Source organism: Meles meles, chromosome 17, assembly GCF_922984935.1.
Source record: "Meles meles chromosome 17, mMelMel3.1 paternal haplotype, whole genome shotgun sequence".
In the NCBI taxonomy this organism is placed as follows: Eukaryota; Metazoa; Chordata; class Mammalia; order Carnivora; family Mustelidae; genus Meles; species Meles meles.
Genome location: NC_060082.1, coordinates 33,117,328 through 33,132,383, shown reverse-complemented (window position 1 = coordinate 33,132,383; position 15,056 = coordinate 33,117,328). Strand labels below are relative to the sequence as shown.

The 15,056-nt window shown below is 36.0% G+C and overlaps 1 protein-coding gene across 2 annotated transcripts in view; it reads right to left on the bottom strand.

Moving 5' to 3' along the window:
- ASPM (assembly factor for spindle microtubules) overlaps window positions 1-15,056 on the bottom strand; it is a 66,356-nt gene that overhangs the window by 45,627 nt on the left and 5,673 nt on the right. For both annotated transcript variants that reach the window (XM_045982423.1, XM_045982422.1), the window contains exons 3-7: window positions 13,040-14,540; window positions 3,760-3,864; window positions 3,212-3,358; window positions 1,785-2,030; window positions 1,202-1,269 (exon numbers count right to left, since the gene is read on the bottom strand). In XM_045982423.1, coding sequence (XP_045838379.1) covers window positions 1,202-1,269; window positions 1,785-2,030; window positions 3,212-3,358; window positions 3,760-3,864; window positions 13,040-14,540 — 2,067 coding nt within the window. The remainder of the gene's footprint in view (window positions 1-1,201; window positions 1,270-1,784; window positions 2,031-3,211; window positions 3,359-3,759; window positions 3,865-13,039; window positions 14,541-15,056) is intronic.

The following is a 15,056-nucleotide window of genomic DNA, read 5'->3' as shown; positions in this document are numbered from 1 at the left end:
TCTGCCTCCAGGTCAGGTCACATGGTCTCAGGGTCCTGAGATCGAGCCCCACATAGGGCTCTCTGCTCAGCGGGGAGCCTGCTTCTCCCTCTCACTCTGCCTGCCTCTCTGCCTACTTGTGATCTCTCTCTGTCAAATAAAAAAATTTTGAAAATCTTAAAAAAAAAAATTCTAAGTATTATTGAGCCATGCACCAAGTGAAAAACCCAAATTTGACAACATTTTTATAAGAAATGTTGCATTGGGGCACCTGGGTGGCTCAGTGGGTTAAAGCCTCTGCTTTTGGCTCGGGTCATGGTCCCAGGGTCCTGGGATTGAGCCCTACATTGGGCTCTCTGCTCAGCGGGGATCCTGCTTCCCTCTCTCTCTGTCTGCCTCTCTGCCTACATGTGATCTCTGTCAAATAAATAAAATCTCTAAAAAAAAAAAAAAAAGAAAGAAATGTTGCATTAAAATGGTTACAAGTTCAGGCTCTGGTATCAGACAAGTATAGATTCAAATCCTGACTAATAATTGGCATATAGCATGTCACTTAAAATCTAAGCTTCAGTATTGTCAGTGAAGTGAAAAAAACAAGACACACCTCACTGGGATTTGAAGAGGTTTAAATTACATAATATATTTCAAACAGCCTAGTATATCATTTGTAAAAGCTCAAGAACGAGCTTTCAGCACTTGTTATTATATCCAGTACCAAATTATACATATTTAAGAAAACAAGAAAATTACTTACTATGTGATGATATGGCAATAATATATACTGGCATGATCTAATTACCTACTAAGCATTTTTTAAAGGACCTTAAAGTTTATTATTTATTTATTTATTTATTTTTTAAAGATTTTATTTATTTATTTGACAGAGATCACATGTAGGCAGAGAGGCAGGCAGAGAGGGAGGAAAGGAAGCAGGCTCCCCGCTGAGCAGAGAGCCTGATGCGGGGCTTGATCCCAGGATCCTGAGGATCATGACCCGAGCTGAAGGAAGAGGCTTAACCCACTGAGACACCCAGGCACCCCAGGAACTTAAATTTTATACTGAAAAAGCAATTAAGCTAACTAAATGACTTTATAGGTGAAATCATATTTTATTAAAAATACATAATAAAAAGCCTACTAAAGGTATATATAATAAAAGAAGTATACAATAAAAGTATATCATGAAAGGGATAAAATTTCAAAAACTGAAGCATATACTTACCTCTAAGCCAATTCGTAGCCATAAAGGATTATATGACAACAGCCAATTCAGGACTTTCTGCCGTTCTCCTGAAATGTATGTGAAAAGCAAGTAAGCGCAGACCACTACTCAAATAGAGACAATAAATAAAATTCTATGGAGGAAATCATCAAAAAATAGGGATAATCACTTATATGAAATCAGTTAACTTAAATATATGGCATTCTTATATATATGATTGTATTAAAGTACACAAGATTTTAGGCAGCAAAGTCAAATCATGTATATATATGACTCTGAAATACAAAATGTTGAGTGTTTTTAAAGAATTAATTTCAAGTGGTGCCTGGGTGGCTCAGTCAGTTAAACATCTGACTCTTGATTTTGGTGCAGGTCATGATTTCAGGGTCCTGGGATCAGCCCTGTCTCAGGCTCTGTACTCAGTGAGGGGTCTGCTTGAGGATTCTCTCCTCCACCCTCCCCCTCTCCTCCTCCTCCCCCTCATGAATACCCATGCTCTCTCTCTCAAATGAATAAATAAATCTTTAAAAAATATAATCACATCTTTAAAGAATCTTTATAAAGATTTCTGTAATCTTCTTACCAACATCTTTCCAGAGGTGTCTATCTTTTCTAACAACTAACCGCCTAGCTTCAATTTCAATTTCAAGCTTCTTAATAGCTTTAACCATTTTTTCAGAAGTAAATAAGCGACATGCTGCACGACGTAATCTGTTCAGCCTGCACCGAGCAGTATAAGCTCTGAGAGACATTTCATCTTTTGTAGGAGCTCTAGGAACACTGATTTTATGCTGATTCTCCAATCCCAAAAGAAGAGTAGCAGCATTTACTGGGCAAAAAGAAAAGGAAGAAAGTTTCTGGTTAAACAATATATACATATATCCTTAAATCTAGCAGTAAGTGCAAATTTAAGATGGCCAAAATAGGGTCTTTTTCCCGCCCCTTCCTAGCTTGTTCTTTTCTTTCTTTTCACAAAATATGGGTGTCCTCTGGTTCACTCAGTACCTCAGACCATTCTATCGTTGCAACTTGGGGCTCTACCTACAAAATGAATCTCAGGTCTAACCATTTCTCACAACCTCCACCATTATTACCCAAGTTCACACACTATCATCTCTCAACTAGCTTCTCTGTTTCCATTCTTTTTAATAAATTTAAAAAAAAAGAAGTCTCTAAAGAATGTGACTTTAAAAAATCAATTAAATTTTGAAATGCAACTTGAATTTTTATAAAACACATTTTCTCTCAAGAAGAAAACTAAAAATCAGGCTCTGTTTACTTCTGGGGAAAAAGAAAAGCTCCCTTTAGAGATTGTCTTGCCAAAGAGCCTTTTAATGTAAATATGCTATACACTATTCTCTAACAAATACAGACAGGCCTCTCTTTGAACCTGTAACAATGGAGAAACTTTCATTTTAAAGACAGCTTATATAATGGCTTGGCAATTTAAATGTTTACAAAGATGTTTCCTTATCTTGAGTTGAATTGATCCCTATAATTTCTATTCAAGAGCATCACAAGTTAAGTTTCCTTCTCTTCAGGAAAAAAGCCTTCAAATATCTGAAAGACAGCATGCTTCCATCTTGTTCTACACCTGAGTCTTTTCCAGAACAGGCACTGAGATGTTTGCCAGGCAAGACAGATTTATTCACCAGGATAGTATACTTCATTTATTCAGTGAAGATTGAATTGGATTTCTTAGTAGCCATGTTTCACTGTTAACTCAGACTGAATCTATATTAAAATAAAACTCATTCCCCTGAAAGGCTGGAATTGCATTGGCTGATGAACAAGAATGGAAAGCAAAAGGAAAAAGCAAAATTTAGTACTTTCAGTAAAGAATTCCCTAAAAATTCTTACCTACACAATCTTTAGCAATGATGTCAATGAGTTAGTGAACCATGCCATTAACTATAATATATATGCATAATTTAAAAATGGCAATTTATGTTAAGAACTATCTGTTAAAACAAGAGTTTTATTTAATTTAATCATTAATTTAATGTTTACCTTCAGAAATATTTGTTTTTACAGTGAAGTCATCAGGAGTTAATATAAAATTTAGCCACCAAGTGAAGCCCTGCTCCTGCTTTTCCTTCCAGCGTTCATCATAAAACATGTTTTTTGCAGCAAACGGCATTGGGTGTCTAGGAATATCTAAGAATACAGTTGGTTTATTAAATGAGAAATTCTCTTTTAAATTATTATGCAACATATAGCAAAAGACCATTTTTGTTAGCAAAACCACCTAAAACACTGAATAATATTTGCTTTTCCACTACTTGCAGATAACCGTTGAAAACGTTTTAGGTATAAAATGTCATCAAAGTTTGAAGGGAAAAAGCACCACTGTACTTCCTGATTACTTAAAAATCCCAAGTCACCATGAGTTAATTTCACCAAAGTCTGAGAAAATATCCTGTTATTTGAATACACATCTTTACAATTCTCTAAGGCTTTAATTCAACAAAAAGTATCAATTCATTTCCACTTGAAATGCAGTTAATTCTGTACTCCATGTCAGTTTTTCGGTGACTTTAAAAATAATGAACACTTACCTGTTTTTAATGGTTTTATGAAGGTCAAAGTAGACTGTGCCACAGCAACAATGGGTTTTGTTCTTTTGTTTGTTTTAGAATTAGGAGTTCTGTATACTAATGAATCTAAAATAAATTGGAAAGCAGAATGATAACATTAAAAACTGAAATAAATTCCATGAATGAACTCTTTTAAAGTTATATTTGAGTTCTTCAATATCACATCCATTTAGCAAATAACTACTATGTGCCTGGTACTATGCTATGAACTTGGGGGTCAATAAAACCTACATATGGGGGGCGCCTGGGTGGCTCAGTGGTTTAAGCCTCTGCCTTCGGCTCAGGTCATGATCTCAGGGTCCTGGGATCGAGCCCCGCGTCGGGCTCTCTGCTCAAGCGGGGAGCCTGTTTCTCCCTCTCTCTCTGCCTGTCTCTCTGCCTACTTGTGACCTCTCTCTCTGTCAAATAAAAAAAAAAAAAAAAAATATTAAAAAAAAAAAAACAAAAAAAAACCAAAAACCTACATATGGAAGTTACAGACCAGAAACTACACTTTATCTTGTGTCTGCAGAAGCTAAACCACCATTTATTGTTATGTATATATTGCAGATTCTGTGCTAGTGCTGAGAATGCAGAATTGCAGATATGGTCCCAGCTCTTGGAAGTTCTCAGTCTAGTACTGAAGTTTAAAAGAAATTATAATACACCGCATAAAGGAGAAGTATATTTAAGCAACTGTGAGAACAAGAAGGGAGAGTTAACTTCACCTAGAAGGGTAGGACCGCCTTCCTAAATGCAAATACACTTGAGCTCACTCTTATTAAAGTGCAAGTTAGGCAAGAGGAATGTGGCCTGTTTGACAGAACTGCAATGTGATTGGAATAAAAAATACCTATCAGAAGAACAATAGAAGAGGTTGAAAACAGTAGAAAAGAGTTGAATCATAATAAAGGTAGTGGCAGCTAATGTTTGAATACTTTGTTGCAGGCACTATCACAGTCTTTTAATGTAGAATACCTCAGGCGATCACCCCAGCAAACCTCTCAGAAATGTACTATTATTATCCATATTTTGTATAATTAGGATACCGGGGCTTAGAAAAATTGAGCTACTTGGTCAATGTCACACAAGCCAGTAAGTGGCCGAGCTAGGCAGTATACTCCCAGAGCCGGCACTATTAATCAGTTTGATGTCTCTGGTATGCCAGTGAAAGATCTAAATCCAGGAAGTAACACTATCATTTACATTTTAGAAAACAGTGGCCAATGGAATAAAAGGGGTCAAGACTAGAGATAGAAAGCTAAGAGGAAGCTATCACAGTGGCGCAACTTAGCTATTATGAGAATTTAAATTAAAACAGAAGCAGTGGAGATAAATTAGAAAGAAGAGTTATTTTAATAGTAGAACCTACAAGCCTTAATAACTACTGGCTAGGCAAGTGGTAAAGAATGAGAACTTCGGAGGATTTCCAGACATCCAACCCAGGTGACTGAAGGAGATCGTAGGCGGTAATAGGTGTAACTACAAAGGAAACTGCAATAAAGGTGACAGTGGCAAAGTGATATACTTTATAGGTTAATATAGGTTATATCAGAACGGCAGTTCACTCCCTCAAATGCAGGTTTCATACCAGATGATACACCTACTAAATATAAACAAAGAGCTAAGAAAAGGCAGAAGAGAGCAAACTATGATCCACAGGCAAAATCCAGCCCACTGACTATTTTTATATGGTCTACAATCTAAGACTAGTTTTTATATTTGTAAATAATTGGAGGGAAAATTCAAATGATTGTATTTTATGATACATGAAAATTACATGAAATTCAAATTTCAGTGTCCATAAATAAAGTTGTACTGGAACAGTCACATTTATTGATTTATACATCGTCTGTGGCTCTTTTTCCTTCTACAGTGGTGGAAGTTCAGTAGTTGTGATAGAGATCATTTGGCTTACAAAATCTAAATATTTATTATCTGAACCTTTTGAGAAAAAGTTAGCTTAGTTTTGATTTAGAGGAATTACATATCTGCACCAATTGTGAAAATAAGGAACACAGTCACATTGTGACATATTTATGAGGTTATAATTTCTTTGTATTTGAACATTTAAAAAATAGAAATAAGAGGAAAAAATCCTCATTCTGAAACACCAGAGAAGCTGGTATCTCTGTGTGGAATCATTTTATTCTGTGGGAATCCTTTCCTGGAACCATCTCATAGCTCCTCATCACTCAGAAAGGCCAAGTAAAGTGCTTCCCTTTCTGTGCTTCCATGATTCCCTGTGCATAGCTCAGTCAGAGGACTGAGAGCAGCCTGAAGATAGGAACAATACCTTTTCTCCTTGTATCCACAGAGTCTCAAACAATGCATAGCACACACTAGGCACCTTACCAAAACTGAATAAATGTATCTTGGAAAATGGACTTCTTTCTTTGCTTTCCTGGGCTTGCCAGAATAGAAAGAGTCAGTTATTCTTAGTGAGTGTTACCATGCTCTCATATAAGCTCATCAGTCAGATACTCAATGTGTCCAATTTTCTTTAAACCCTTGCAAAGAAGCCCAACTAGGTGGCCACCTTAAACAAGCTCATTGTTCATCATTTATTGTACACCTTGTAGGAGATCAAAATAAGTATAGGTATGTTCCTTATACTCAAAGAATTTGTTATCTGGTCAGATAATATCTATAGGAAACAAGAAATACAAGCAAAGAAATAGTGTTAACCTAGGAGATGTTATATATGCTGAATTCAGATTTGCTTAGGAAACATACCTAGAGAGAAAACTATCAGGGAGTTAATAAAAGTTGACTATAGTACCTGAAATAAGTGAAAGATCTGATTAGTGAGAAAACAATAGGTAAGAAAGTTAACAAGAGGATACATGGTCAGGAATAAGACAAGGATGCCCACTCTTGCCACTTTTATACAGCACAGTATTGGAAGTCCTCACTAGAGCAATTGGGCAAGAAGAAGAAATAAAAGGAATCCATATTAGAAAGAAAGAAGTAAAACTGCCATATTCATAGATGAAATATTATATTATAGAAACCCCTGAAGACTCCATCACAAAACCATTAGAATAAATTAATTCAGTAAAGATGCAGGACACAAAATAAATGCACAGAACTATAAGACATTGAAGAAAGAAACTGAAGACACATATAAATGGAAAGATATTCCAGACTCATGGATTTAAAAAATTAATGTTGTTAAAATGTCCATACTACCCAAAGCAATCTACAGATTCAATGAAATCCCTATTAAATTTTCTATGGCTTTTTTTTAAAGGAATAGAACAAATAGTCTTCAGATTTCTGTGGAACCACAAAAGCCCCCAAATAGGGAAAGCAATCTTGAGAAAGAAGAACAAAGCTAGAGGCATCATACTTCCTGATTTTATGACTGTATTACAAAGCTATAGTAAATAAAACAGTATGGTATTGACATAAAAACAGGCACACAGATCAGTGGACCAGAATAGAGAGTCCAGAAATAAATCTACACATACATGGTCAATTGTTTTACATTCAAAGGAGGGAAGAATATACAATATATAGTCTCTTCAATAAATGATGTTGGGAAAACTGAATAGCCACATGCAAAATAATGAAACTCTACTACTATGTTATATTATGCACAAAAATCAACACAAAATGGACTAAAGAATGTGAGACCAAAACCCGTAAAACTACTAGAAAGAAACATAGGCAGTAAGCTCCTTGACTAGGTGATGAGTTTTTGGATTGACACCAAAAGGAAAGGCAACAAAAGCAAAAACAAACAAGTGAGACTACATCAAACTACAAGCTTCTGCACAGCAAAGAAAATCATCAACCAAATCAAAGGTAACATACTGAATGGGAGAAAACTCTGATGGGGGTTAATATCCAAAATACAGAAAAAGTACTCAAACAACTCAATAACAAAAAAAAAAATTCCCTAAATAATCCAAATAAAAAGTGGGCAAAAGATCTGAATAGACATGTCTCCAAAGAAGTCATACAGATGGCCATCAGACACATGAAAAGATGCTCAACATCACTCATTCATCACTAGGCACATGCAAATCGAAACCACAATAAGTTATCGTCTCATACCTGTTAGAATGTTTAAAATCAAAAAGACAAGAAATAGTGTTGGCGAGGATGAGGAGACAAGGGAACCCTGGTGCAATGTTGGTAGGAATGTAAATTGGTACAGCCAATGGAAAACAGTATGGAGTTTCTCAAAAAATTACAACTAGAGCTACCATATTGACAATTCCACTTCTGGATATTTTTATGAAGAAAACAGAAATACAAATTCAAAAAGATACATGCACTCCCATGTTCACTGCAGTATTATAGATATATATCTATATATCTATCTATATATATCTATCTATATAGATAGATATCGATATATCGATAGATAGATAGCATCTTCTTTATCCATTCACCCATTGAAGGGACTCTTAGGTTGTTTCCATATCTTTGTTATTGTAAGTAATACTGCAGTGAACATGGGAGTGCATGTATCTTTTTGAGTTTGTATTTCTGTATCAGAAATATATATATGTAAATATACATATATAGATATGTATCGATATCTATATATCGATATATAGATAGATAGATAGATATAGAGATAGAGATATATATAGATAGATATATAGATAGATAGATAGATATATATATATATAGAATATTATTCAACTATAAAAATTGATGAATCTTGCCACTTGTGACAACATGGAAAGACCTTGAGGGGATTATGCTAAGTGAAATAAATCAGAGAAAGAGAAATACCATATGCTCTCACTTATATGTGAAATTGAAAACAAAAACAAAGCTCATAAATACAGAGCACAGATTTGTGACTGCCTAAGGTGGGGAGTGGTAGGGGTGAGAGGGGTCAAAGTATAAACTTCCAGTTATTAAATAAATAAGTCATGGGGATGTAATAGACAGCATGATGATTAGTTAATACTACTGTACTGCCTATTTGAAAGTTGCTAAGAAAGTAAATCTTATAAGTCCTCATCACACGAAAAAAACTGTATAACTCTGTATGAGGTTAACAACAGCAAAAAAAAAAAAAAAGAAAAAGAAAAAAGAAAAATGGATGGAATGACAGGACTAGTACGGCACGGAATGTTGTAGAATATAAGCTAGCAGGTTGGCTACATAGAGGTCACAAGAAGACAACCTTAAATGGTAGAATAACAAGACTGTAAATAATCTGATAACAGAGAGTGACTGAAGGTTCCTGAGCAAGGGAGTGGGAAATCCAGATATTGGATACCACTCACTGCCTCCACTTATTTTGGTACATCAAAAATTTGAAAGCAGGTGGATCCCAATCACTATCATTGGTCGATGCCCAAAATAAAACCCTTATATTTACCTGTTCCTTCTCTTAAACCATAACAGTATAATAAAATATGATAGAGAGAATATTTACTTTGTAGTTAGGGAGACCTGAGTTTAAATTACAACTCTATTTTAGTGGCTTCTGTGACCTTGGGCAAATTATTGGCCTTTTTGAGTCTGATACGAAGGAGTTAGAGAAGGAAGTCATTCTATATAGATGGGACAATAAACTTGAAATACCCTGAGGACAGAGCATGTTTGAGGATTCAAGGATAACAAGGAAGCCAGGGTGGTAGGAGCAGAGTGACCAAGGGGGAGAGAGATAAGTGTTAGGGGTGGGGTGGGGGGGATGGGTGGTAATACAGATCTTACAAGGCCTTGTACATCATTGTAAAAAGTTGGGCTTTCAGTGAAATGGGAAGCCATTAGAGGGTACAAAACTGGAGAATGTCAGAATCCAACTAATTTTTAAAGTATTGCCCTGGTTGCTATGTGGAAAATAGACTATATAGAAGCCAAAGGTGAAAGTAAGATCTATTAGTATGCTCTGCAATGACACAGACTAAATCAGGTGTCACTGGAAATAGTGAGAAGGGATCAGATGCTGTACTTAGAAGAAAGAGAAGATAGGATTTGTTGATGGACTGAATTTGGAATCAGACAGACTACATTTACAAAGAAAAGGTCGGAGAGAAATATACTTAAGGACATTTACTAGGTTTGGACCTGAGATGAAAGGTCCCCACAGGAAGGATTGTGATAGGAATGACATACCAGGTAGGTGTATCATGGGAGAAGGGACAGCAAAGGTTTGACTTTGGACAAATTAAATAAAGATGTTCACTAGACAGTGAAGAAATGAGTCTATAAATTAGAGGTTCATCCTAAAATATAAAATTGGGAGGCCTCCATGTACGGGTAGTCCTGCAAACTAGGAAATGGAATGAAATCACTAAGGGAATAAGTAAGAGTATGAATATGATAAAGGGGGATGTCTGGGTGGCTTAGTCAGTTAAGTGGCTGATTTCAGCTCAGGTCATTAACTCAGGGTTCTGGAATCAAATCCTGCATAGGGCTCCTTGCTCAGTAGGCAATCTGCTTTTCCCTCTGCCTGCTGCTCCTCCTGCTTGTGCTGACAAATAAATAAAAATCTTAAAAAACGAATAAGAAAAAGTATGAAAAAGAGTCAGTGACTAAGCTTTCACTTACTCCAAGATTTAGAGGTTGGGTGATAAAGAGCACTCTGCAAGGAAAACTGAGAAGCAACCAGTAAAGTAGGAAAAGAACCAGGAATAGCCTTCTTAGCGTAGTGGGCAGCGCGTCAGTCTCATAATCTGAAGGAAAAGAACCAGGAGAAAGTGGGGGTAGCAGAATCAGGTATTCCAAGAAGAGAGAGGTTCAAAGTATCAAACAGTTTGCTAATAGTTCAAGATGAAGATTGACAAATATTTATCAGATTTAATAGTGTGGAGGTATTAGTAATCTTGACAAGAAAATTTCAGTAGTCAAAACCTGATTGAAGTGGGTTCAAAAAAGAAGAGACACAGTAGAACAGCTAATTCAAGCAACTTTCTAAATGAGTTTTTTACATTAAAAAGCACCTTTTAATTCAAGTATCATGTTTACACATAAAAGTATATATATATATATCTCAGTAAACAATGACAAAGTGAAGACTTAGGTTCTTCAAAGGAGTCTTGCTCAAAAGAAAATGGAGCAGGGGCTGAAGGAGATATAAATGGTATTAATACGATTTTGTGTTTTTTAAAAGATGGAGTAACAGCATATTTGTATCAGAAATGACTCAGTAGGAAGATATGGGAGAGAGAAGACAATCACTGGGTAGAAGGACATAGGATCTGTCATACCAGTGAAGAGTCTCGCTATATCGAGTGCACAGACACTTCATGCTTTAGTAGGTGGGAAGAAAGTAGTGGACTAAACACAAGTAAGGGAGGTAAATGTTGAGTGTGTTAAGGTTTTCTTCAATACTTCTACTGACTCAATGAAGTAGGAAGCAGATCATCAGCTTCGACAAGGTTCAGAGGAAAATCTCTGGAGCCTAAGTGCCTGGGGTAGAACCCTAGCTTTATTATTTACTACCTCTGCAATCTTAGGCAAATTATTCAATTTCTGGATGCACTGGTTTCCTCATTTTGAAAATGTTGTACTGATAACAATTATCTTGTGTGATTGTCATGAGTATTAGAGAGGGAAGAGTAAAGCACTTACAACTGGATCTGACAGAAGACATGTTCTGTAAATATTACCTACCATTCTCAATCATCAGAGAGGAGGAAAGAAAAGTGCTAGAGGTTTCAGGAGAAAAGAAGGGAGGGAAGAGAGTCTGTGGCAAAGTGATAAAAGTTAATAAATCCCAAAGTATAGCCAAGGAGTTAAGGACTTACTAGAGATTTGTGGTCATTAATTTAAAGACCAACCAGCAAGATTCAGGCCCAGAGCAGGTAGAGTTGGATTAGGACTGGAATTTGCTAGACAAATACAACGAGGGGAAGAGAGATGAATGGAATGATCATGTAAGTTATGGAATCCAAGCTGTATAAGTAGGAAAGTAAGGACATATCAGAGTGAAGGCTGCTGAAACCATGAAGGATTAAAGGATTATGTGTGTAGAAAGGGGGGGAAAATGTTGCGAGTTGGGTTTGTAGAGAAAACGCTAAAATCATAGATGGTGATTAGAGATGGAGATATTTTTAGGACTAAGTATGTTGGAACTTAAAGGGCAGGATATTGGAAAGATCCTATAAGGATTTTTAAATGGTAAAAATAATGATGGTAGTTTTGGAGAAGACAAATGAGCCAAATGTAAAAATCTTGAGAATACTCTTTCATTAAACAAGGAGGAATATAGGTGAAAGAGAATGAAAAATGAACTTCCAGCTGTTCTGTTGCTGTTTGCTTTCTTTTCGTTTGTTTTCAAGGAAAAAGGAGAAAAAATAGTCTAGAAGTAGATGTGAGAAGGACGGTGGACCACTATCCCATCAAAAGGTCCACGGTCAAAGGAACAGGAAAGAAAAACAGATAGAACTTGAGAGGGTTGCTGTGAACACAAAGGTTTTCAGGGGAAAGCCAGGTTTCAGCAAGGTAACAGAAAGAGGGAATGTTATAAAAGACAATGCTAATGAAGGACCGTGAGTTCAGAGGGCATAGACACTTTAAAGAGCTGGAGAGATAGAGAAAATGTTTCAAATTAGGGGATGTTCAAAGAGAAATGAGATAATAAATGACAGAAATGAGATGTGTGATACTTCCTGGCAGTTACAGGATTCTTTTAAGTTACCTGCTAAATAGGTAGTGTGATTCGTTTTCCTGCCTGGACCTTGACTGTCATGTGGTTAATTTGGGTAAAAAGGGCATGATGGAATTAGTCCTGTTTTTGATGCAGCCTTGACAGTAAGGCTGTGAGTAACAGGAACAATGATGTTTTTCCCAGAGGTCTGACAAAATCTAGGGCCCTATCTTCATTCTTAATTAAGAACTAAGTAAAGGCTGAGGGAGGATAATGTCAGGAGGTGCATAGGGTATGCAAAGCCTCTTCTGCATTTTCTCAGATGGTATGATGGGGGCCAGGCACATCACTGGATGTTCCAGTCAGGGCCTGGACTAAGATGAGGCAAGTAAAGTACTTCCCTTAGGTATAAAACTTGGAGGTATGCCAAATAACTCTCTAATCAAGATAAATATTTTAATGCAGTTTTTTAAATTGAAATTAATGCAAAAAGATAATGAACAAAATATCAAAGTTGCAATAAGAACAAATCAAAACTATTTTAGAATTTGGCCCCATCTTCTACCAAGCAAACTGGCAAATGAAAAGCGCAACTTAATTCAAGCTTATCAATAGGAAATTTACTAAACCTGAAGAAACAGCAAATACACACCTTGTAGATATACTTTCATTAAAGATTTTATAAACAAGACTCACCTGTTTTCTTCTTCAGGTTTAATTTCTCTCTGTTCATATGTTTTGAGATGGGTATTGTCACTTTTTTCAATTTTTTAACAGTTGATGTTTTAGACTCCACAGGAGAAATATGGATTCTTTTGATTTCTTGTACCTCTGTATGTTCTGTAATTCTAACATTTGCATCATCCCTGTATCCCTCACTCTTTCTTTTACGGGCAACTAAAGTGGTCTTCAAGGGAGGAGTTATGACATTTTTATAACTCTTAGATTTACTGAATACTGGATCTATAACTGGAAGACAAGACTGAATATCATCTTTCTCTTTTTGATTATCTGTTACTTTTTCAAAGTCACCTGCTACACTGTTGAGACATCTTTTTGCCTTTGGTTTATTAGTCTCCTTTTGGTTCTCTCTGGTACAAGTGGGTTTCCTTTTAGTAACAGTAGCAGAAAGTATTGGGCGTCTTATAAGCTTATTATGGCTGTGACTAGAAACATCCTGAATTGTAGAAAATTTAGGTCCATCTTTTCTGGAATTGTTAGGTCGACCTTTTGTAGAATTGTAATGATTTGACTTCATTTCTAAAGCTTTGGGTTCTTCAAAAATAGCTTTGGGAGATTGTGAACCTTGACATTCAGGAATAAGGGGTAAAACTCCATTTGTTCTCTGATCTTGAGGAGACTGTGAGAATTGAGAATTTTTATTTGATGATGGTGATAATTTACATGTTTGCTGAGATATACATATATAGGCCATATTATCTTTTACAAATTGATTTGGGGATAGAATTGGATTAATTGACTCTGATTCTAGATCCTGATTTAGTCCATAATTATCATTTATGAAAGAATCAGGACTTAAGATTGTCCGGTAATTTTCATGTACAGTTTTTGATTCCAAATGCACATGCCTTGAATTATCTTTCATAAACATATCTGATGAAAGACATGTCACTACCTCTAGTTCATTATTAGCTGCACGGCTGTTATTTACAAAGGAATCTGGACTTAGAAAGTTTCCTTGGCTTTGTGTAATGTTCAAAGTGGAGGAACAAGTTGGGGTAAGAGTAAGTTTACTATTCTCTTCAGTTTGGCCATTAATATTATTTGTGGAGTTAAAGGAAGTTTCATTTACAACTTTCTCACTAAAATTAAAATCTTCCAAAATGCTGGCATCTTCTGCTTTCAACAGTTCCCTACTTTCACAGGCATGAAGAGATGTGTATGTTGTAGATCGACGTACAGAAAGAGGCAAGGAAGTCTCACCATGGCATTCTTTGAAAATGGGACTAATAGGTGATATCGGTATTTTATTTTCTTCAAGGATTAAAGAATTGTTTTCTATTGGAGAATGGCCTTCATTCATAGCCAAATTTTCACAAGCTTGTAGTGGGTTTCTAACTCTGTCAGCTTTTTGTGAAACACAAAATGTTTTGTTAACATTTTGAATACAGGAAATCCTCTTATTACTTGAAGAGGCTGACATTTTCTTCTTATTAATTGTATCCCAAAGACTCCTCTGCAAAAAATAAGCAAAACATAGAGGTTAAGTTGATAGCTACTGAATATTACCTTTAAATTAGCAACATTATGTTACCTTAAGACTTACCAAAATAACTTCCAGAGGAGTTAAGATGACGGAGTAGTAGGGGGAACCGATGCTTGCCTTGTCCCTCAAGCACAGCTAGATAAACAATCATTCTGAACACCCAAGAAACTGATCTGAAGACTGAGAAACAAAATGCACAACTGGACGGATAAAAGAGGTCACATGACCTCTTCCATGACCAGTGGAAGGTAGGAGGTGCAGACGTGTGATTTGGGGGAGAAAAGAATCACAAGTGCTGTGGAGGGGAGGGGGTGGTGGTTCAGTATTCACAAATCAATCAGTGTAATATACCACATTAATAAAAGGATCAGAATGATATGATCCTCTCAATAGATTCAGGGAACGCATCTGACAAAGTACAGCATCCATTCTTGATAAAACCCTCAACAAAGTAGGTATATATAGAACACATCTAAATATCATAAA